Source organism: Chiloscyllium punctatum, chromosome 26, assembly GCF_047496795.1.
Source record: "Chiloscyllium punctatum isolate Juve2018m chromosome 26, sChiPun1.3, whole genome shotgun sequence".
NCBI lineage: Eukaryota > Metazoa > Chordata > Chondrichthyes > Orectolobiformes > Hemiscylliidae > Chiloscyllium > Chiloscyllium punctatum.
This window is the reverse complement of record NC_092764.1, coordinates 64615920-64641603: the sequence shown is the minus strand read 5'-3', so window position 1 is coordinate 64641603 and position 25684 is coordinate 64615920. Positions and strand designations below refer to the sequence as shown.

General features: G+C 44.6%; 1 protein-coding gene across 1 annotated transcript in view; it reads left to right on the top strand.

Moving 5' to 3' along the window:
* LOC140453140 (septin-7-like) overlaps nt 1–3011 on the top strand; it is a 93225-nt gene extending 90214 nt beyond the window's left edge. The window contains exon 13 of the mRNA XM_072547558.1: nt 1539–3011. Within this exon, the coding sequence (XP_072403659.1) occupies nt 1539–1578 (40 nt within the window). The 3' untranslated portion in view covers nt 1579–3011. The remainder of the gene's footprint in view (nt 1–1538) is intronic.
* Nucleotides 3012–25684: the final 22673 nt, after the last annotated feature.

Sequence of the window (25684 nt, the reverse complement as noted above, 5' to 3'; positions counted from 1 at the left end):
ACGACATGATTAGAGAGAATCCCAAGATATTCTATCAATGTAGCAAAGGGAAGAGAATAAGCAAGGGAAGAGTATAACCATTTGGGTCTAAGGGGGAAATATGTGTGAAGCTGGAGGATATTGGGAGGGTGTTAAATAAGTGCATCACATTATGCTTCATTCAGGAGGAGGGTGATGTAGTTACAGAATTCCAGATGATGAACTGAGATTCTTGAGCAGAAGTGAGGAGGTCTTGAAGGTTTTGCTAGATTTACAATGATCAAATCCCTAGGTCCAGGTAAGTTAGAATATAGTACATAGAATAATACAGCACAGGAACAGACCCTTCAGCCCATCATGTGTGCTAACCATGATGCCATTCTAAATTAATCCCATCTGCCTAGACATGGTCCATATCCCTCGTTTCCTGTTAGTTCGTGAGTCTGTCAAAATACCTCTTAAACTTTGCTAATATATCTGCTTCTATCACGTCCCCTGGCAATGCGTTCCAGACATCTACCATCCTCTGTGTTCCATTTAATTAAAAAATTGCCTTGCACGTCTCCTTTTAACTTGCCCTCTTGTCTTAAACATGTGCTCTGTGGTATTTAAAATTTTCACCCTGGGAAAAAGTTTCTCACTTACCACCTTCTCTGTGCCACTCACAATTCTATATACTTCTTAAAGGTTGCCCTCATCCTCCGATGCTCTAGTTAAAGCATTCCAAGTTTGTCCAACTTCTCTTTCTAGCTAATACATTCCAATGCAGGTAATATCCTGGTAAGCTGCTTCTGCACCGTGTCCAAAGCCTCCTCATCCTTCCTACAGTGCAGCAACCAGAACTGCATCCACTACTTCAAAGTAAAGTTTTGTACAGCTGCGACATGACTTATCAACTTTTATACCTAATGCTCCAACTGACCCATGCTAGCCTTACGCCCTTATCCACTTGTGTTGCCACTTTCACGGAGCTGTGGATTTCGACCCCGAGATCTCTCTGTATTTCTTTGCTGTTAAGGGATTGGCCATTTACTGTATGCTTTCCTCTTGCATTCCTCACTATCTGTGACTCCACTAATTCATCAGCAAATTTGCTAATCAGACCATTGAAAAATTCATTCAAATAATTTGCATTGCAATGGACATTGATAGGGTAAATAGAAAGTAGCGGTTCTCCCAAAGGATCAATGACAAGGGGGCATAAGTGAAAGGCGGAAGGTTTGGAGGGGTTTTGAGGAAGTTTTGCTTTCACTCAGAGGATAGTCAAGTTCTTGAATGTGCTGCCTGGAGGTGGGAAACTTCAAAATCTTTAAAAAGTACTTGGATCACCATTTGAAATGTTGTAACATTGAAGGCTATGGGGCTAGTGCAGGGAAGTAAAGTAGATAGGAGTATGTTTTTGGCAGTACAGACTCAATGGACAGAAGGGCATTTCCTGGTCTGTGTGATTCTATGAATCCCCTCTACCCTTGTGTACCCCTCCTTCCCTAGCCCTCGCATGTGTCTGCATTCAGTGTCTGAGTGAATTAAGCTGACAGCTTTCTCTTTAATCCCCTCAGAACAATGGAGAAAAACAAAAAGAAAGGCAAGATTTTCTGAGGTTTATTGTCCGAATATTTCTGGCTGACATCATTATCCACCCTGCAGCTTCTGGGCGTCAATAAATGCCACTGATCACACATTTCCAGAACTGTCTTTGTCCTACCGGACTGCTGATGAAATGGTGAATATACACCAGATCAAGACCACACGCTTCTTCACTGAGCCTCTTGATGTAGTTAAACTCCATGCTGTTTGGTGTCTTGCAGGGTGAGGAGGATTGTTTGTGTCTGCCAACACTATAATCTTGCTCACACTAGCCTGCCTCTAATCAGAGTCAAGTTTTAGCTTCCAAATTCCTGTCTGCTTGCTGTGCTCTGACACCTTCCTCACTTTCAGCACGTAACTCATAGCAAGGCCTGGGCAACTCCAGTTGCTGCTTTCCCTGAATCCTCAGACATTGCCAGGAGTTCATCTGGTTGGTGTGCGATGAAGGGGTTCGCAGTGTTTGGGGATGGAGATTGCTAGCATTTCTTCCCCGCTCATACGGATTGGGGATGGGACTTAACCGTCTACAGTTCAATCACTGAGCTGTTACTGAGAGAGAGGGTGGAGCCCATACAGTCACCGTACACGTTGACCAATCCACAGAGCAACTGTGATCAATTCCTATTTGTGGTCAGGTTTTAGTGAGTAAGCCCAAGATCTTGTATTTACACTTGAGCGCATGAGAATTACTCGTGATTCTCTCTGTGTAAGCTCTTTGCCTCTTGTTTCCCAGTGACTCTGTGAGGGTTTTGATGCTGTGCATGATTGATGTTGTGTAACTGCTCCCTCGCCCTCCTGCTGAACTCTTGTCAGGTTTTCTATAAGCTTAAACAGCATGGGACAATGTGCTTTGTCACTGGCCTGGTGTTCCTACCCAGTGCAATGGTGTGATTGTGCTGCAGCTACAGACCACCTTGGAAATCCTGTTTCACCTATTACTGAAGGTTTGTGATGTTTTACTGTCCTTTTCATCAGTTTATTCAACATGGAGAGTCTGCAGCCATGGCTTTTCACATCACAGCTTGGAGGACACTTCCTTTCTTTTTCCTTTCCTTCTCCCTTATTCCTTGCCCATTCCTTCCTTTGCCGTTCCCTCCCCATCTCTCCCTCATTGCGCCCTTACCACCCTGACATCCCCATTTCCTGCAGGATTCCTGCCCCGTTCCCTTTCACGCACTGGCCAGAGCATGTTGCTGAGGGTGCCGTTGCTCTTCTTGGAGACAGGCTGGAACTGACTGGGATTGATCAGTGTACGCCCCACCCTTGGGCTCCTACCCACCCCCCAGTGTTTGGGGGTTTTGAAGGAGTGATTGAAATATTGACTCAGACTCTTCCCCCTTTTGAGGCATTTATTATAAGTTTTAAAATGTAAGCTTCACTTTGATATTTTGTAACCATCACTGCCATGTATGTAAAGCAATGATTAAAGTCTCCAGTATCAACTAGTCATATTTCCAGCTGAGTGACATGTCTCTGTTATTGTATTTTACAGCACAGGACTGTACACATGCAGTCACACTTACATGCAAGGTCACACACTGTTGCTCTTGCACACGTGGTCATACAGTTTTGCTTTCTCACACATGCACACAGACATCTATTTGCACTTGCACAAGGTGGGTAGTAATGCAATACTACTGCAGAAGTAATGAAGGAACCCAGGTAAGCCCAACATACTTCTCCTTACTAGCGTTTGGGAATGAGTGCCAAAGTTAGGAGAGCTGTCTTGCAGATTAACATAGAAAATAGGAGCTGTTGTAGGCCTTTTGACTCCTTGAGCCTGCTTTGCCATTCAACACAAACATAGTTGATCATTGAGCTCAATACCCTAACCCTGCCCACCCCTGTATCTCTTGATATTTTTATAGCCACATGAGCTATATTTACATTCTTGAAAACGCAGTGTTTTGGTTTCAACCATTTCCTGTGGTAGACGGTCCCCACTTTCTGGGTGGAAAAAATTCTCCTCATCTCAGCCCTAAAAGGTTTGTCCCTTATCTTAAACTATGACCCTTGGTTCTGGACGACTCACCACCAGAGCATCCTTCTTGCATCTAACCTCTGTAGTCATGTACGAATTTTAAAGGTTTCAATGAGACCTCCTTCATTCTTTTAAACTCCGGTGAATATAATCCTAACCGACTCAAACCCCTCTTCATGCATCAATCCTGACGTTGCAGGAATCGAGTTTTAATCCTTCACTGCTCTCCCTCTGTAGAAAGAGTCCTCGAGTAAGGAGACTAAACTACATGCAATATTTCGGGTGTGGCCTCACCAATGCCCTGTTTAATAGCAGCAAGATATCTTTGTTCCTACTGGAATCTTCTCACTATGAAGGCCAGCATGCAGTTTGTTGTCTTTACTGCCTGCTGCAATTGCATGCTTACTTTCAGTAGCTGGTGCATGATTAGATTAGATTAGATTAGATTACTTACAGTGTGGAAACAGGCCCTTCGGCCCAACAAGTCCAAACCGCCCTGCCGAAGCGCAACCCACCCATACCCCTACATCTACCCCTTACCTAACACTATGGGCAATTTAGCATATCCAATCCACCTGACCTGCACATCTTTGGACTGTGGGAGGAAACCGGAGTACCCGGAGGAAACCCACGCAGACACGGGGAGAACGTGCAAACTCCACACAGTCAGTCGCCAGGTCTCATTGAATATTCCCATCTCTCAATTTACAGCCATTCAAATAATAATTTGGGTACCTATTTTTGCCACCAAAGTGGATAACCTCATATCTATCCACATTATGCTGCATCTGCCATACATTTACTCACTTACTCCAAATCACATTGAAACATTTCGGCATCCTCCCAGACAGCTCACCCTTCCACTCAGGTTTGTGTCATCTGCACATTTTGGAATATTACATTTAGTTTCTTCATTTAAATAATTTAACATATTAGGACCCCAGGTGTTCGTAATGTACCAATCCCTGCTATACACCACTAGTCACTACCTCCCATTCAGAAAAAGGCTTGTTTTTTCCACGTATTTGTTTTCTGTCTGCTAATCACTTTTCTATCAACATACTACTCCCCAATCCCGTGCATGTTAACATTTTATGTGGGACTTTGTCAAAAGTCTTCTGAAATTAAACCGCATCTACTGGTTCCTCCTGATCAACTTTACCAACTATGTTCTCAAAAGCATTCTGGTACATTTATCAAGAATGATTTCCCTTTTGTAAAGCCATGCTGACTGTGTCTGATTCTACCACTGTTTTCAATGTGCTCTTCTTTAAAATCCTTGATAAACTTGAACATCTTCCCACTTTTGATGTCAGACTGACTGATCTATAATTCCCTTTTTATCTCTCCACCCCTTTTTCCATGCAATCTGTTGGAACTGTTCCACTGTCTAAAGAATCTTCAGGAGATGACTACCAAAGCATTCACTATTTCTACTGCCACTTCCCTAAGTATTCTGGGAATTTATCAGCTTTCAATTCCATCAATTTCTCCAGCATATTTTCTCACTAAATACAGAATTGTTTCAGCCTTTGACCTGCTGCAGTCAGTGGCTGTGCAGGAGAGTTTGACCAATCTATATTTGGAGGAAGTCTCTGCTGGTTCTTGGCTGAGTATTTTAATAATTTAGTGACTGTGTGCAGGGAGTGAGAAGTGATGATCAGTTGGGTTTTGTCAGCAAACATGAAAGTCTACATCTTCCAGATTATGTCATTGGGATGTAGTATGAAGTTGAGAAATAAGAACAGATCGATCTTTGAGATAAGTTTGGAGCAGGAAGCGAAGCCATTAATCATCTGACTGCAGTGAGACAGATAATAAGAAAAGCAGCAGAAAGCAATCGCCCCGTACCTGAACAGGGGTTTGGAGCAGGATGGGGGTAGTCACTGTCAAAGGCTGCAGACAGGTCAAGAGTGTCACACAGGATGGTATTTGTGGTTTTAGGAATTGTTCCTATACTGTGACAGGCAGAATCCAATCGGAAGGAGTCACACATGAAGTTCCAGGAAAGATTGAGACCAATTTGGAAATCAGAAGTACATTTAAGGACTTTGGAAGGAGTTAGAGGGGGGAATGGTAGTTTGTAGAAATCTGGTCAATGCTTGCATTTTTCGGGGGGGGGGGGGAATTGACAAATGTAAAGCATAAAGGGACATAGCTGAAGAGGGAGAATGGGAAGTGAGGGAAAATTGTGTGGTCAACAGTTTGTGAAAGTGGTTAAGTGAGCAGGAGGTGGCACTTCTGAGCAGGCAGAAAGTGATGTTGGACAGCATCTTCCTCTTCCCTCATATCTTGGTTATTTGTAACAGGTCAATGTTTTAGATAGTGTTTCAAATCCCTCTGTTTCTGCAACTTCAGAATGTGGAGACAAACCAGTTTTTTGGTGAGTTTGCATTAGTAGGACATATTAGCATCTGTTTTACATAGCAGCCAAAATACAAATACAGCAATCCTCAGACTAACACACACACAAGAAAAGATTAACTTTATAGATGATGTCAAAAATCACGCAACATCAGGTTATAGTCCAACAGGTTTATTTAAAACCACCAGCTTTCAGAACCCCTGTTCCTTCCTCAGGCAGCTAGTGGAAGAGAACACATCAGGCACAGAATTTGTAGTAAGAGATCAAAGGGTCATACAGTGAATGTATTGAACAAATCTGGATGGCTATTGAATTTGCAGAATGTTCTATTTTGTTCAAAAAGCACACAATCTGGAGACAGTCAATGTGGCATTTTATAAATTCCTACTTTGGAAGTAAAGCCAGTCTGGCTCCATGATGAGGTACAAACAGGCTTGAAATGTGGCCTCGTATCTCAAATGCATTGTCTGACCTAATGTGTCACCTTTATTCTGATAAAACCTGGAGTTATCATGGGGTCAATGACTTGAAAGATATTCTGGGATTTACATTTTAATCAATCGAAGTCTGCATCTCCATTCTAACTGATTAAAGACTTAATAGCCATCTCGGTCGAACCTGCTGGGCCTTTTGATAAAGTCATGTCTGATCTGACTATAACCTCCAATCTACATTCCTGCCAACCCCTTGCTTAACACCAATCTATACATCTGTGCCTTAAAAATATACAAAATCTTCACGAATATGCCAAATATTCTCTGCTGCTTTGGTCTCCTTACCAGGGGAAGATATTCTGACTATGGAGGGACTGAGTCCTGGGGTGGCAGAACTGATGTATGAAGACAGACTGGATCAGTTAGGTTTGTATTCACTGGAGTTTAGAACAATGAGGGGGATCTCATAGACATTTATAAGTTTCTAACAAGACTAAAAAGGTTAAAGCAGGAAGGATGTTCCTATTGATTGGGGAATCCAGACCCACGGGTCATAGTCTAGGCCATTTTGGGCTGAGATCAGGAGAAATTTCCACCCAGAGTGTGGTAAGCCTGTGGAATTCTGCCACAGAAAATGGTTCAGGCTAAAACATTGAATACTTTCAAGAAGGATCTAAATCTAAGGGGAGAAAGTGGAATAGGGCAACATCGTGTAGTGGACAGTGAAGAAGGTTACCTCAGATTACAACAGGATCTTGATCAGATGGGCCAATGGGCTTGAGAAGTTTAATTTGTGAGCGGCATAGTGGTTAGCACTGCTGCCTCACAGCGCCAGACACCTGGGTTCAATTCCTGCCTGAGGCAACTCTCTGTGTGGAGTTTGCACATTCTTCATGTGTCTGCGTGGCTTTTCTCCGCGTGCTCCAGTTTCCTCCCACAATCCAAAAGTGTGCAGGTTAGGTGAATTGGCCATGCTAAATTGCCTGTAGTGTTAGGTGAAGGGGTAGGGGAATGGGTCTGGGTGGGTTACGCTTCAGTGGGTTGGTGTGGACTTGTTGGGCCGAAGGGCCTGTTTCCACACTGTAAGTAATCTAATCTAATTGATCTATACAGCACAGAAAAGGCCCTTTTGCCATTGAGTCTGTACCACTAAAAAAAATGCAACCACCTACTGTAGTCCCACTTCCTCACATTAGGCTCATCAGCATAAATGTTATAAAACTTTGTGTTCATCTAAGTACTTTGTAAACGTTGTGAGATTTTCCACCTCAACCAGCCTCCCAGGCAGTTCATTCCAGACCCCCACTACCCTAAGTGTTAAAAATATTTTGTTCAAATCCCCTCTAAACTTCCTGCCTTTCACTTTAAAATGGTGCCCTTTGTTAATTAACCCTTCAACTAAGAGGAACAGCTGGGTTTTTTCCACCCTCTCCATGCCCCTCATAATCTTACACACTTCTATCAAGCCCCCTTCCACCTTATCTGCTCCAAAGCAAACAACCTCTCTTCATAGCTGAAATGCTTCATCCCAAGCAACATCCTGGTGAATGTCCTCTGCACCCCTATCAGTGCAATCACATCTAGTGTGGCGACTTGAACTGCACACAGTATTCCAGCTGTTGCTCAACCAAAGTCTTGAACGAATACTATTCTTCATACAAGTGTACTTATAGAGTCATAGAGATGTACAGCACAGAAACAGTCCTTTCAGTCCAACTCATCCATGCTGACCAGATAATCCAACCCAATCTAGTCCCACCTTCCAGTACCTAGCCCATATCCCTCTAAACCCTTCCTATTCATATACCCATCCAGATGCCTTTTAAATGTTGCAATTGTACCAGCTTCCACCACTTCCTCTGGCAGCTCATTCCATACATGTACCACCTCTGAAAAAGTTGCCCCTTAAATCTCTTTTATATCTGTCCCCTCTCAACCTAAACCTATGCCCTCTAATTCTGGACTCACCCAACCCAGGGAAAAGACTGTCTATTTATCCTATCCATGCCCCTCATGATTTTATAAACCTCTATAAGGTCACCCCTCCGCCTCCGACGCTCCAGGGAAAACAACCCCAGCCCGTTCGGCCTCTCCCAATAGCTCAAATCCTCCAACCCTGGCAACCTCCTTGTAAATCTTTTCTGAACCCTTTCAAGTTTCATAACATCTTTCTGACATCTTTGTCATTCCTCTTATTATCTTATAGATTAGATTACTTACGGTGTGGAAACAGGCCCTTCGGCCCAACAAGTCCACACCGACCCGCAGAAGCACACCCAACCAGACCCATTCCCCTACATTATCTACATTATTTATCAATATCACAAATAATAAGGGACGCAGCATTGATCCCGTAATATGTATGATACTGCACACTGGCCCTTTGTCACACAAACAGCATTTTACCACCGAGTACTGTGATGATCAGCTACGATCATACTGAATGGTGAAGCAGCCTCAAAGATCTAAATGGTCTAGTTCTGCTTCTGTTTTCTATGTTTCTATCCCAGGGTCTGAGCCTACAACGTTCAAGTACCTCTCAATTCTTGTTGCACCTTTCCCACCAATGATCCTTGGCTTCTTATATTGATCTTTACCAGAGCCTTGTGAAAAACTGTAAACCCTGTATACCGTACATTTGATTAGATTACTCACGGTGTGGGAACAGGCCCTTCGGCCCAACAAGTCCACACCGACCCGCCGAAGCACAACTCACAACTCACAAGCTACATTTATCCCTTTTTAACTAACATTATGGGCAATTTAGCATAGCCAATTCACCTGACCTGCACATCTTTGGACTGTGGGAGGAAACCGGAGCACCCGGAGGAAACCCACGCAGATACGGGGAGAATGTGAAAACTCCACACAGTCGCCTGAGTTGGGAATTGAACCCGGGTCTCTGGCGCTGTGAGGCAGCCCACATCCTTTGGCTCGACTCAGAGACACTTTGTGGAGGATTGAGAGAGCAGCTTAAAGGCACTCTATCAGATGTTATGTCTAGGGTAATAATGACGTGAACACAGTATCTGGAAGTCAGTTCATCACAAAGATGGGGCAGAGGTGTGATCAGCTGCCTGTGTCCCTTTTGCAAGCACTGTCAATGTTCTGAAGAGAGGGGAGTGAGCACATTGTGGGGTGAACAGAATAGGGTGTGTGGATGGGTGAAGTGAGGGAGGGCACTTCCTCCAATCTCAGCCTCTGAATAATCCAGGTCCTGGTGAAGGATTAACTGGTCATTTCTGATATTCTATTCCTTGTCCTCAAGTTGAGTGAGTCTAGCCAGAAAGCTCATCCTTTTCAGCGTTTGCTTCACAACTACTTTATTTCTGTAACAGCTATAACAGTTGGAGGCATCACCGTGGTATAACCAACTCTGAGTCATGTATAGCAGGTTTCAAGCCAATGTCCAAAACACTGGGCCAAAGTATCAGGTTTTGCTGCAAGTTGAACTGAGGCCCAGCTAGATTTGGTGCTCTCCTGGAGTTGCTACAGGTTGATGAGCAAAGAGTATGGTGTCAGAGGTTTGAGCTTCGACAGGTACCACACAGACCGATGATGCCCATGGCTCAGGGGCAGAGTTTGTAATGGCGCCTGAAGAGATTGGCTTCCCAATTTATAATTGAACCAGTTCTAATCCTTAGGAAACGTGCACTGAGCTGGAGCTGAGGTAAGCTTACCTGTGTGTCCTGATATTTCATATGATGTTGCAGAGGGACACTGTAGGGAAAGGGGAGTGGGGCAAGGATCAATTTTTGGGAGATACCAGTGATTATGGTGCAGGAAGACAGTTCTGAGTGGAACTAGGTGAGTACAGCCCCAGGCACCTAACTTGAACCTGGAGATAAAAACGGTCCTTGAATATCAGTTAGTCAGAGAGAAACTGCACCTTTAAAAAAGAGTTTGTAGAATCATTTGATTGGGCACTGATGCAGTGGTGGTGTTGAGTGACTGGGAGCTGTCTGGGGTACTTCAGGTTTTAATTGAACAACATGAAACAGTCTGCAAGATCTGGAGGCTGTGCCCTGGAAATTCACAAAAACACAACTCCTCTGATTTGGAAATTCAGTGAGTTGGACAGCTGCTCATCGCAGAAAGTGTCTGAATATTTAGTGATTATTGTCAAGTGACGTTATTGAAAATCACAGCGGATCTCCCTCTGACTGCTTTCACTGCATCCTCTCTGCGTTCTATTGCTCGATCCTGCACCCATTCACCTTCTGGATTAGCGCATCAAGCAGTTCGCTACTGTTTAGAATCTGTGAAGCAGAAAGGGTACATGGTGGTGGCTCACTTCAGATCTCAGCAGATTACAATATAGAAGAGGATTTCTCCAATGCCAACACAGTGCTATGAGTCTTGGACAAAAAGAGCCTTCCAGAAAACAGTGATCAATACTCTCACAACAGCAGCTTGGAAACAATAAAGCTGGGAACTCTTGCTCACCTTTCGGCTTCTAGGCAATGCAGTTTTGATGTAACGCTCACAGCACAGAATACCCACCAGAACACTAGGAGCTGAAACAGAAATTATCAAAGCAATGGGAAATCAGTTATCACAGACTGTCATTACCTTGAGAAGAGAAAGTTCAGATTGACGATGAAAGATTTCAAACAACCTTCAACTAACATGGAGCAACAATCAGTGAGCACCAAAGTAGGTTCAACCAATCAATCAAGGATTCAAATTATCTTCTGGACTGGGTTCTGGTAAGACTGACATTGCAAAATGTGGCCAGTGTAGGTCAGACTGAGCTTGAGTCCTCAGTTGTGATCTGACTGGAACATGAGAGAGTTCAGAGATGTTTAGGCCTGATGTCTGTAGAAGCACTTGCTGTGTTATTTCCTGAACATACTTGTTCACAGGTTCCAGAGCATGAGCTAGTCCTAGATTTCCAATCGAGAATTAGTTTGTTTGAATCTGATTTGCCCTCACTACCTTGAAACAGAATCAGGGAACTCAGGAAAGTCTGCACTATTTGGACTTCTCTGCCTGGAGAGAGAGTCAAAGTGAAGACTGCAAATGCTGGAAAGTCAGAGTAAAACCATGGTGCTGGAAGAGCACAGCAAGTCAGACAACATCTCAAAGACTCAAAGAGATGTACAGCACGGAAACAGACCCTTCGGTCCAACCCGTCCATGCCGACCAGATATCCCAATCCAATCTAATCCCGCTTGCCAGCCCCTGGCCCATATCCCTCCAAACTCTTCCTATTCATATACCCATCCAAATGCCTCTTAAATGTTGCAGTTGTACCAGCCTCCACCGCATCCTCTGGCAGCTCATTCCATACATGTACCACCCTCTGCGTGAAAAAATTGCCCCTTAGGTTTGTTTTATATTTTTACCCTCTCACCCGAAACCGCAGCCCTCTAGTTCTGGACTCCTTGACCCCAGGGAAAAGACTCTGTCTATTTATCCTATCCATGCACCTCATGATTTTATAAACCTCTATAAGGTCACCCCTCAGCCTCCAATGCTCCAGGGAAAACAGTTCCAGCCTGTTCAGCCTCTTCCTTTAGCTCAAATCCTCCTACTCTGGCAACATCCTTGTAAATCTTTTCTTAACCCTTTCAAGTTTCACAACATCTTTCCGAAAGGAAGGAGACCAGAATTGCATGCAATATTCCAACAGTGGCCTAACCAATATCCTGTACAGCTGCAACATAACCTCCCAACTCCTGTACTCAATACTCTGACCAATAAAAATCATACCAAATGCCTTCTTCAATATCCTATCCATCTGCTACTCCACTTTCAAGGAGCTCTGAACCAGCACTCCAAGGTCTCTTTGTTCAGCAACACTCCCTAGGACCTTACCATTAAGTGTATAAGTCCTGCTAAGATTTGCTTTCCCAAAATGCAGCACCTGACATTTATCTGCCACTTCTCAGCCCATCTGGTCCAGATCCTGTTGTAATCTGAGGTAACCCTCTTCACTGTCCACTACACCTCCAATTTTGGTGTCATCTGCAAACTTACTAACTGTACCTCTTATGCTCGCATCCAAATCATTTATGTAAATGACAAAAACTAGAGGGCCCAGCACTGATCCTTGTGGCACTCAGGCCTCCAGTCTGAAAAACAACCCTCCACCACCACCCTCTGTCTTCTACCTTTGAGCCAGTTCTATATCCAAATGGCTAGTTCTCCCTGTATTCCATGAGATCTAACCTTGCTAATTAGTCTCCTATGGGAAAACTTGTTGAACGCCTTACTGAAGTCCATATAGATCACATCTACTGCTCTCCCCTCATCAATCTTCTTTGTTTCTTCCTCAAAAAACACAATCAAGTTTGTGAGACATGATTTCCCAAGCACAAAGCCATGTTGACTATCCCGAATCAGTCCTTGCCTTTCCAAATACATGTACATCCTGTCCCTCAGGATTCCCTCCAACAACTTGCCCAACACCAAGGTCAGGGCTCACCAGTCTATAGTTCCCTGGCTTGTCATTACCACCCTTCTTAAACAGTGGCACCACATTTGCTAACCTCCAGTCTTCTGGCACCTCACCTGTGACTATCAGTGATACAAAAATCTCAATAAGAGGCCCAGCAATCACGACTCTAGCTTCCCACAGAGTTCTCAGGTACATCTGATCAGGTCCTGGGGATTTATCCACTTTTAACCGTTTCAAGACATCCAGCACTTCCTCCTCTGTAATCTGGACATTTTGCAAGATGTCACCATCTATTTCCCTACAGTCTATATCTTCCATATCCTTTTCCACAGTAAATACTGATGCAAAATATTAATTTAGTATCTCCCCCATTTTCTGTGGCTCCACACAAAGGCGGCCTTGCTGATCTTTGAAGGGCCCTGTACTCTCCCTAGTTACCCTTTTGTCCTTAATATATTTGTAAAAACCCTTTGGATTCTCCTTAATTCTATTTGCCAAAGCTATCTCATGTCCCCTCTTTGCCCTCCTGATTTCCCTCTTAAGTATACTCCTACTTTCTTTATACTCTTCTAAGGATTCACTCAATCTATCCTGTCTACATGTATGCTTCCTTCTTTTTCTTAACCAAACCTTCAATTTCTTTAGTCATCCAGCATTCCCTATCCCTACCAGCCTTCCCTTTCACCCTGACAGGAATATACTTTCTCTGGATTCTTGTTATCTCATTTCTGAAGGCTTCCCATTTTCCAGCCGTCCCTTTACCTGCGAACATCTGCCTCCAATCAGCTTGCGGAAGTTCTTGCCTGATACCATCAAAATTGGCCTTTCTCCAATTTGAACTTCAACTTTTAGATCTGGTCTATCCTTTTCCATCATTATTTTAAAACTAATTGAATTATGGTCACTAACCCCAAAGTGCTCCCCCACTGATACCTCAGTCACCTGCCCTGCCTTATTTCCCAAGAGTGGGTCAAATTTTGCACCTTCTCTAGTAGGTACATCCACATACTGAATCAGAAAATTGTCCTGTACGCACTTAAGAAATTCCTCTCCATCTAAACCTTTAACACTATGGCAGTCCCAGTCGATGTTTGGAAAGTTAAAATCCCCTTCCGTAACTACCCTATTATTCCTACAGATAGCTGAGATCTCCTTACAAGTTTGTTTCTCAATTTCCCTCTGACTATTGGGGGGGGGTCTATAATACAATCCCAATAAGGTGATCATCCCTTTCTTATTTCTCAGTTCCACCCAAATAACTTCCCTGGATGTATTTCCAGGAATATCCTCCCTCAGCACAGCTGTAATGCTATCCCTTATCAAAAATGCCACTCCCCCTCCTCTCTTGCCTCCCTTTTTATCCTTGTAGCATTTGTATCCTGGAACATGAAGCTGCCAGTCCTGCCCATTCCTGAGCCATGTTTCTGTAATTGCTATGATATCCCAGTCCTATGTTCCTAACCATGCCCTAAGTTCATCTGCCTTCCGTGTTAGGCCCCTTGCATTGAAATAAATGTAGTTTAATTTATTCGTCCTTCCTTGTCCCTGCCTGCCCTGACTGTATGACTCACTTCTGTTCTCAGCTGTACCCATCTCAGATCGATCTCTTTCCTCACTATCTCCCTGGGTCCCACCCCCCACCCCCCACCTTACTAGTTTAAATCCTCCTGAGCAGTTCTAGCAAATTTCTGTGCCAGTATATTAGTCCCCTTCCAATTTAGGTGCACACAAGACTCTGGCATATGTCCTTCAGGAATGTGGGGGGAGGAAAGTGGGCGGAGAGATAAATAGGAGGATGGGGCTAAGTGAGGAAGATAGCTGGGAAGGTGTTAGGTGGATGCAGGTGGTGGGGGTGGTGATTATGATACGTTGGGGGGGAGCAGATAGGCGAGTAGGAAGGTGGACAGGAGGGAAGAGGGATCTGGGATGAGGTGAGGGGAGGAGAGATTTGGAAACTAGTGATGTCGACGTTGATTCCTTGTGGTTGAAGAGTCCCAAGGTGGAAGACGAGACGTTCTTCCTCCAGTAGCTTGGATTTGGTGGTGGAGGAGGCGCAGGGCTTTTATGTCCTTGGTGGAGTTGGAAGGGGAGTTGAAGTGGTCAGCCACAGGAGGTTGGGGTTAGTGGGTGCGTGTGAATGCCAAGAGATGTTCCCTGAAATGCTCCACAAGGTGGCATTCTGTCCCCGCCTGGAAGAGGGAGGGTTTTTGACAGTTGCACAAGTATGAATACAGAATCTGGGACATTATTTCAAGCAAATCTGCTAAAGGGAAGCAATATGCGTTTAAGTTAATGAATAAAAAACAGTTGGAGTACAATTAAGAGAGTCCCTTCCTCCAGAGAGTGCTCGAAGTTGGAGATCATATCCCAGCCTGAGCAGTCCAGGGGAGAGACTGGGGATATTTTCAGAAAGAACAGAGTTCCTGGAGAGCGCTGAGTTGATGGTTTGCTCTGTAATTGCTGATTGTCATGTACACCCAGATCTTAAATCTGAATGCCACTGATTGGAGCATAGGCTAGAAACTGAGTCGCAGAGAATCACAAGAGAGAATGAATGAACAAATGAAAGACTGGCCTGCAGAGAGTTGCTGGGCACAGATGCTGGGGCTGAGAGCAATGTTGGCAAGGAGCAGCTTCACTGTGGCTGAGCTGGAGAATGTCTGTGGGTGCACTGTCTGAATCTATCTCACTCGCCTTTTTTATTGTGGCTTGATTTATACAAGAAATTAGTCACACCATCACAGCTATTTTTAGGTTTTTGACTCAGTTGCAATTTCTACCACACCTCCCCACAGCCATCCGGGGACATTTGTGGAGTCACAGGCTTCGTGACAGAGAAAGCCATAGACTCCCAGAGTATACAGACAGGCCGTTTGGCCCAAATGGTCCACACCAACCAAAATGAACATCAATTCTATAACCCCATTTCCCTGCACTTAGTCCATATCCTTCTCACCCTTTCCTATTCATGTATTTGTCCAAATGCCTTTTAAATGTGAATGTACCCACTTCAACCACTTCCACTGGCAGCTCATTCCATATGTGTACCACCATGTGTAAAAAACAGTGAAACTCCATTTCCTAATGATCAGCTCACTTCTGCAGCTGATCAAAGTCCTACTGCAATTTCTGATAACCTCCCTCACTGTCCGCAATACCTCCTATTTTAATGTCATCTGCAAACTCACTAATCATGCCTTGTATATTGTCATCTAAATCATGGATATGGATCACAAACAGCAATGGGCCCGGTATCAACCCCTGAGGGATTCCACAGCCTGATAAGCATCCTTCTAATTGTGTATCCAATTTGCCAGCGCCCCCAGATTCCAATGCGATCTAACCTTCCAGAGCAGCCTGCCATGTCAAACCTCATCAAAGGCCTGACTGAAATCCATATAGATGCGTCTACCGCCCTGCCCTCGTCAACCTTCCTGGTCAATTTATCAAAGATCTCTAACAAAATTGTGAGGCATGATCTCCCATGCACAAAGCCATTATTCCGAATCAAACCCTGTCTTTCCAAATGCATGGATGTGTTAACTCTCAGAATCTTTTCAAGTAACTTACCTACCACAGATATTAAGCTTACTGGTCTGTAATTCTCAGGTTTTTCTTTGTAGCTCTTCTTGAATAAGAACACAACACTTGCTACCCTCCAGTCTTCTGGAACCTAACCAGTGACAAACGATGCAAAAATATCAGCCAGGGCCCCCACAATTTCTTCTCTAGCATCTTGCAGTGTTCTTGGATATACCTGGTCAGGACCAGGAGATTTTTCCACCTTCGTACATTCTAAAATATCCAACACCTCCTCTGTTGTGATATGGACTGTCCCCGAGATTCCTGATGAAGGGCTTATGCCCAAAACACGATTCTCCTGCTCCTCAAATGCTGCCTGGCCTACTGTGCTTTTCCAGCGCCACATACTTGACTCTGTCCTCAAAATATGACTACTAACCTCCCCAAGATATGACTCCTAACCCCCCCAAGTTTTCAATCTTCATGTCTTTCTCCATGGTCAGCACAGAGGAGAAATATTCATTAAGAACTTGGCCCATTTCCTGCAGTTCTACACATGCATGTCCACTTTGATCCTTGAGGAGTCCTATTCGCTCCCTAGTTATTCTTTTTCCTTTAATATATTTAAAGAAGCACTTTGGATTCTCCTTAATCTTCTGAACCAAGGCTATCTCAGTCTCCTTTTGCCTTTCTGATTTCCTCCTTCAGTAAACTCATGTACCCCTATATACCTCTAGGGATTCCCTTGATCCCAGCTCCCCGTACCTGACCCATAACTACTTTGTTTTTCTCATCAAAGCTTCAATATCTCGTCATCTCGGGTGCCCTAAACCTGTCAACCTTGCCTTTTACCCTCAGGAATGTATACACCTCAAACTCTAGCTGTCTCATTTCTAAAGGTCTCCCACTTGCTGGAGGTCCCTTTGCCTGCAAACAAATCATTCCAATCAGTCTGTCTAACTCCATCAAGACCAAAACTATTTACAGCCCAGGAACAGGCCTTCGGCCCTCCAAGCCTGAGCCATTCCAAATCCACTGTCTAAACCTGTCACCCAATTCCTAAGCATCAGTATCCCCACCTCCTCATGCATCTGTCCAGACGCATCTTAAATGACTCTCCCATGCCTGCCTCTACCACCTCTGCTGGCAATGCATTCCAGGCACCTGGCATGAACCTCAAAATGTACCTTGCTCCAATTTAGAAGTTGAACCTTTGACCCTCTCCGTAGGTATTTTAAAATTAATAGAACTACAGTTGCTGGTCCCAAAGTACTGTTACCTCTGTTGCCTGTCCTGCCCTATTTCCCAAGAGTAGGTTGAGTTTTGCCCTTTCCCAAACAGGACCCTCTGTATATTGCTTGAGGAAACTTTTATGAATGCACTTAACAAACTCCCCCCACCTCTTCTAAGCCCTTAATGCTCTGGCAGTCCCAGTCTATGTTAGGAAAATTAGAATCCCCTACTTTCACAACTTTATTGCTCCGGCAAGTCTCCCTAATCTCTCTGCATATTTGTTCCCCTAATTCCCATTGACTATTTGGGGGGGCTATAGTACTACCCCAAAAACATCGCCATCCCCTTCATATTTCTTAGTTCCACCCCCAAACTTTCACTGGATGATTCTTCAGTTATTTTGCCACTGATTACTGCTGTGAAACTCGCTTTAATCAAAAATGCAACTTGCGCCTTCCCTCCTTCCACCACCTCTCTCCTGCCTAAAGCACCTGTACCCTGGCACATTAAACTGCCAGTCCAGTCCCTCCCTTAGCCATGTGCCTGTCATGGCTATAACATCTCAGTGTTAACAATGGTTCCAATGGAAGCCCAAACTGTCAGCAACAATCAATCAGATTGAGCCTCAAAGAAGATAAGGATTATTACAGGGAATTGTGAGGTGGAAGAAAAGACAAATGGAAGGTGAGGAGTGGATTTAAATGAGTATTAGATTACTTACAGTGTGGAAATAGGCCCCTCGGCCCAACAAGTCCACACCGACCCTCCAAAAGAGCAATCCACCCAGACCCATTCCCCTACATTTACCCCTTCACCTAACACTATGGGTAATTTAGCATGGCCAATTCACCTAACCTGCACATCTTTGGACTGTGGGAGGAAACCAGAGCACCCGGAGAAAACCCACACAGACACGGGGAGAATGTGCAAACTCCACACAGACAGTGCCTTCTAAATACTAACCACCGTGCCACCCATACGTAGTGGTTGCTGAGTGAGAATTAGCAATAGGTTTACAGGGAAGTTGTTCGAACTCTTAAAGATGTATGAGTAACCAGAAGTGAGATGAGCCAAAATTATTCACTTCTGTAATTAATGTGTTAGACTGATGTGAAAAGACAAATTTCACACAGAGACTCCAGTAATCTTTTAGTCAATATCACAATATCAAAATCAGAATAGATAATCCTTTAACTTCAGGCAACTAACGATAAAGTAATACCCTTCCTGCAGCCCACACAAATTGTAAATCCCAGGTCTGCACTCACATTTTCCCCTGCAATGACCTCAGGTGACTGAACAACATAGAGTGGGAATATCCTGGTGATTGCTGCATGAAGGGAACAGGGACCGTTAGACTCTGCACTGTGGGCTGAGTAGTGGGAGTTCGGTCTAAAATTGAAAATATCAAACACTCTGTGTGGTTTGCAGTCTTGGTTCTTATCATTTCTGTCATATCAAAATGTGCTTGTGATTATACAAAGTCTAATTGCCATTCTCCAGTGGAAGAGCTGAGGTCATTGCGTGAATGAATTCTGAGCCTCTGCAAACTTTATTGTTCTGATAGTATAAGTGTGAACCACTCAGTCTTTTCCCCATGGTTTGAGACAGTGGAAGGAGTGGAGAATGTGTGAGCTACTCCCACAACTCTCAGCCCACAATGAAATCCCCCTCAAATCCCTGACCAAATGTGAAAAACCAAACCTGAGAAATGTGACTGCCTCCTGGAACGGTGTCCACGTAACGATCCTGTTCCCAGATGCATTGTAAACTCAAACACTCAGACTCCAGCTCATCAACTTTGAGATGGAGCTATTTGGACTACAGTCACTTCTTGCAGATATGGATCCCACTGGCATCTACCAACTCCCTCCTGCTGCAGCCGCAACACATCACTTTTCTCGCCATCTTTGCCAGAAATGGTGGTAGCGTCAGATAGATTCAGGATATTTAAGCGACTCTTGGATAGGCACATGGATGATAGTGAAATGTAAGGTATGTAAGTTAGTTTGATCTTAGAGTAAAACGGTGACACAACACTGAGAACTGAAGGGCCTGTTCTGTGTTGCAGCTGCTGCTGCTGTGCGAGTCCACAGATGTGCGGGTGAAGTGAAGTGGCCATCAGAAATGCAGGCTTACAGGGGTCTGGGTGGGCTGCTCTTTGGAGAGTCAGTGTGCACTCAATGGGCCGAATGGCCTGCTTCCACACTGCAGCGATTCTATGATTAATTTTGCTGTCACTCCTGGTGTCTGACAAGGTATTTGCTAAAACCCGTCTCCACAGACAAATCATGTTCCTCAGTGACTGCCTCCTGCTCAGGATCACCGCTTCTCATGTTTTGAATCTACTCAGGATCACCGTTGTCTCTGTGATATTCAAATTTCCACAGACAGCTGTTCCTGGCGTATCCTGAAGACCACATTCAGTGCCATACATCGTCATTCGCACACACTTGAGCTCCCTCTCCCAGAGCACCACCTTCTGCTGGCTCAGGGTTGCACCACTCCCCAGTTCCACTTCATCTCCTAGCTTATTTGCCAGGTTAACAAGAAATCTTTTCTTTCCCTTTGAGGCATCAGGGCATAAGATACAACGCAGAGATAGCCAGGGTCCTCTGGAACCTTCCTCCCCTCTCCTTCCCTCTGACTCCATCCCCTCTTCCCAACCCCATGTCCTGTCATGTATTTACTATCCCTGCTGATCTTCTGATGCTAAACAAACTGTCCTCAATAAAGGTTTCAGTTCCATCCCTCAGCGTTCCTACCGTAACGAATTTCAGTCAATGACAGGACATTGAACTCTCTTTCCGTTGCCTTCACCTCTGTGCCTGTTTCTTTAAACAAGAGCCGTCTCCCCAGCCCACAGCCCCTTTACCAACCTCCAACACACTCCCTCGATCTGGACACCTCTTTCTGGCCATTTACCAGCACTTGATCTGTTCATTGAGAACTGTCGAAATGACGTTGGTCTCCACAAGGTCTGTGCTGAAAATGTGTTGCTTGAAAAGCGCAGCAGGTCAAGCAGCATCCAAGGAACAGGAGAATCGACGTTTCGGGCATAAGCCGAAACGTCGATTCTCCTGTTCCTTGGATGCTGCCTGACTTGCTGCACTTTTCCAGCAACACATTTTCAGCTCTGCTCTCCAGCATCTGCAGTCCTCACTTTCTCCTTCTCAATGTCTGTGCCTCCTTCACCCATTCCAACTGATTCTCCTGGGAACTGATTGGCCTGCATGCTCTCAGTTGTCTGATGGACTGACCTAGACATTGCAGAGGCTGAGCACCAACTCTCTGATGCCTCCCCCCATCTCCCCATGGACCATGACCCACAATGAAACATCAGGTCACTGTGTCAGTTAACCTCATTTCTTCTGGTGATCAGAGCCCTCACTGCCTCGAAGCTCATCGCCTCCAAACTCTGCACAGCTCACTTCCAGCCCCTTTCCAAAATCCCCAAACCAGACTGCTCAGACAAACCCATTGTTTCTGCCTGTTGATTCCCCACAGATCACATCTCTTCCTATCTCAATTCAGTTTTTGCTTCCCTTGTCCAGTCCCTTCCCACTTACGTCTGTGATTCCTCTTTATGGAAGGAATAACATAAAGAGGATGTTATTTTTATCATCCTGTTCAGAATTTCCCGTTCAGGGGCTCCAGTCTCCCCCTCTTTATCACGGACGTGCAATCCCTTTACACATCCATCCCCCATCAGGATGGTCTCAGGGCTGTCCATTCTTCCTGGGAAAAAGGCTGAAACCATCCCCATCTACCACCACTCTCCTCTGCCTGGCCGAGCACATCCTCACCCTGAACAACGTCTCTTTTAACTCCTCTCACTTTCTTCAGGTTAGAGCTGTGACTGTGAGTACCCACATGTGTGACGATGCTATCACTTTAATCAGGTTGTTTTGTCCTTGGGATGTTTTTCAGACAGATCGTAAAGGAAAAGATGCTGAGGGCTCCAATAAGAGTCCAGGTTTAACAATGGCGGGGGAGTAGCCAGTTCCCCCATCTCGGACGTTTTCTTGTTTGGTTTCGCTGTGGCAAGTACAAGATGCCGGAGACCAGGAAAGGTTGCAAACTTCAGCAGCTGATTCCTGACTGACTTCTCTCTGAAATCTCTTTGAATATTGTTACCTCCTACCTGTAAGAATCTGTGTTTCAATTTACCTTTCTCTCAAGGAGTGTGTTTATGGAATGTTACTGGATTGAAACAGTTCCTTAGTTAAGTTGGTGTATCGAGATGGTTAAGTTTCCAATAGTTAAGTTATTGTGTTGATTTTGATTGTGTTTCAACTGTGATGTTTAAATAAATTCTGCTTTGCTTAAAGCCAAGTGATTTACAGTCATAGAGATGTACAGCACGGAAACAGTCCCTTCGGTCCAACACGTCCATGCTGACGAGATATCCCAACCCAATCTCGTCCCACCTGCCAGCACCCGGCCCACATCCCTCCAAACCCTTCCTATTCATATACACATCCAAATGCCTTTTAAATGTTGCAATAGTACCAGCCTCCACCACATCCTCTGGCAGCTCATTCCATGCACGTACCACCCTCTGTGTGAAAAAGTTGCCCCTTAGGTCTCTTTTATATCTTTCCCCTCTCACCCCTCTAGTTCTGGACTCCCCGGCTCCAGGGAAAAGACTTTGTCTATTTATCCTATCCAAGCCCCCCATAATTTTGTAAACCTCTATAAGGTCAGCCCTCAGCCTCCAACGCTTCAGGGAAAACAGCCCCAGCCTGTTCAGCTTCTCCCTGTAGCTCAGATCCTCCAACCATGGCAACATCCTTGTAAATCTTTTGTGAACCCTTTCAAGTTTCACAACATCTTTCTGATAGGAAGGAGACTGGAATTGCAGTGGCCTAACCAATGTCCTGTACAGCTGCAACATGACCTCCCAACTCCTGTACTCAATACTCTGACCAATAAAGGAAAGCATACCAAATGCTTTCTTCACTATCCTATCTACCTGTGACTCCACTTTCAAGGAGCTATGAACCTGCACTCCAAGGTCTCTTTGTTCAGCAACACTCCCTAGGACCTTAACATTAAGCGTATAAGTATAAGCTAAGATTTGCTTTCCCAAAATGCAGCACCTCACATTTATCTGAATTAAACTCCATCTGCAACTTCTCAGCCCATTGGCCCATCTGCTCCAGATCCTCTTCTAATATGAGGTAAGCCTCTTCGCTGTCCACTACACCCCCAATTTTGGTGTCATCTGCAAACTTACTAACTGTACCTCTTAAGCTCGCATCCAAATCATTTATGTAAATGACAAAAAGTAGAGGACCCACCATTGATCCTTGTGGCACTCCACTCGTCACAGGCCTCCAGTCTGAAAAACAACCTCCCACCACCACCCTGATCTACTGCATCACACCTGGAATAGCCACACCACATCTTCTTTGAAAATAAGACAAAATTAGAGTCTAGGCTACTTTTTAAAATATCTGGAGGGATTCTGGCCTGGTCCATAATACACAGCTCCAGTTATGCCTCTCTCTTTGTGAGCTATATGGAACAATTTGTTCCAGTCCTATTCCAGCCCACACCTACAGCACTTTCTCCAGTCTATCAATAGTATCATCGGTGCTGCTTCCCTTTCTTACCCGGAATTCACAAGGTTTATTAATTTCGCTTCCAATTTCCACCCCACCCTCACCTACACCTGGTCCATCTCTGTCTCCTCCCTTCCTTTCCTCGACATCTCTGTTTCCATTTCTGGGGATAGGCTGGCCACCAATGTCCCCACAAACCTATGGAATCTCACAGATACCTTGCCTACACAATCTGATAAAGGGCTCCTGCTTGGACCTTCCTGAGCACCCTGTCAACTATGGTGCTAGGGAATCCTTGGTTGAGGAAGAAGGTGGACATTTTGGATGCTCCCATGTCGAAGACGGTATCATTAGCACAGCTGTGATAGAAATGGAGGAACTCAGAGTATGGAATACAGTTCTTCCATACTGAGGATATATAGGCAAGATTAGAATGATGCTGGAAAAGCACAGCAGTTCAGGCAGCATCCAAGGAGCAAGAAAATTGACGTTTTGGGCAAAAGCCCTCCTCTTTCCTGATGGAGGGCTTTTGCCCGAAACGTCAATTTTCCTGCTCCCAGGGTGCTGCCTGACCTGCTGTGCTTTTCCAGCACCACACTAATCTAGACTCTGGTTTCCAGTATCTGCAGTCCTCACTTTTGCCCCCCTTCACTCAATCTCATCGATAAACATTTGCTGTTCATGATATGGTCTTCTCTACATTGGGGAAACAAAGGGTAGACTGGGTGACTGCTTCACAGAACACCAGTGTTTTCCACCAGACAGACCCTGAACCTCCCATTGGCTGTCACTTCAATGCACCACCTTGGCCCCTCCTAACATCTTTGTCTCAGGCTTGTTGAAGTGCTCCAGTTAGACTCAGCACAAGATGGACGAACAGCACCTCATTTTCCACTTGGGAGCACTCCAGCCTTCTTGGACTCAATATTGAATTCAATGATTGTAGAGCATGAGGTGCCTTGTCCTTAACCCAACCCCGGCACACCAGACCTTGTTATCACCAGGTCTGTTTTTACACACAACCCATTGTTAGCCACTAATAATCCCCATTGGCCCTTCACTCTCCCAGGCTGACCGGTATCCATTTATTTGCCAGTCCAACTGTTCTTTTTTCTCTTTGGGCTTTATCTCCACCTATCGTTCACTCTTTATCTCCTCCGCCCACATTAGCCACTCCATTAAAAACAACTTTTTCCAAGCTAGCATCAATTCTGAAGATGGGTCACTGGACCTGAAACGTTAATTCTGATTTCTCTCCACAGGTGCAGCCAAATGTGCTGAGATTTTCGAGCAATTTCTATTTTTGTTTCTCATTTCCAGTATCAGCAGTTCTTGTGGTTTGTAATTTATGTGCAAGGTTTGTCAGTGACGCTGGGGTTATTCCCCATGGAACGAAGAAGATTGAGGGGAGATGTGATCAAGGTGAATGGAATTGTTGGTTTGGATCCCAATCGACAAGTAAATCAATGGGGTGACCAGAACTGTACACAATATTCGATGTGGGGCCGCACCAGCGTTTTGTATAGTTGCAGCATGACATTGCAGCTCCGGAACTCAATCCCTCCACCAATGAAACCTAACACACCTTATGCCTTCTTAACAGCACTCTCCACCTGGGTGGCAACTTTCAGGGATCTATGTACATGGACTCCAAGATCCCTCTGTACATCCACACTACCAAGAATCTTTCCATTGACCAAGTACTCTACCTTCCTGTTTTTCTTCCCAAAGTGCTTCACCTCACATTTAGCTGCATTGAACTCCATTTGCCACCTCTCAGCCCAATTCTGCAGTTTTATCCAAGTCCCCCTGCAATCTGTAACATTCTTCCACGCTGTCCACTACTCCACCGACTTTAGTGTCGTCTGCAAATTTACTGATCCATCCACCTATGCCTGCGTCTAAGTCATTTATAAAAATGGCAAACAGTAATGGTCCCAAAACAGATCCTTGTAGCACATCACTAGTAACTGGACTCCAGGCTGAATATTTTCCATCAACCACCACTCGCTGCCATCTTTCAAAAAGCCAAACTGCTAAATCATCCTCAATTCCATGCCTCTGTATTTTCTCCAACAGCCTACCATGTGGAACCTTATCAAAGGCTTTACTGAAGTCCTTGTATACCACAACAACTGCCCTACCCTCATCTACATACTTGGTCACCTTCTCAAACAACTCAGAGGTTTGTGAGACACAACCTGACCTTGACGAAACCATGTTGACTATCTGAAATCAAATTGTTGCTTGCTAGATGATTATAAGTCCTATCTCTTATAATCCTTTCCAAAACCTTTACTACAACAGAAGTAAGGCTCACTGGTCGATAATTACCTGTGTCATCTCTGATGCCCTTCTTGAACAAGGGCACAACATTTGCAATCCTCTGGTACTAAACCCGTAGACAATGATGACTCAAATATCAAAGCCAAAAGCTCCGCTATCTCCTCCGTAGCTTTGCAGATAATCCTCAGATAAATCCCATCCGGCCCAGGGGACTTGTCTACTTTCACTCCTTCTAGAATTGATAAAACCTCTTTGTAACTAACCTCGATCCTTTCTAGACTAATATCTCCTATCTCATTCTTCTCCTCTACAATGTTCTCCTTTTCC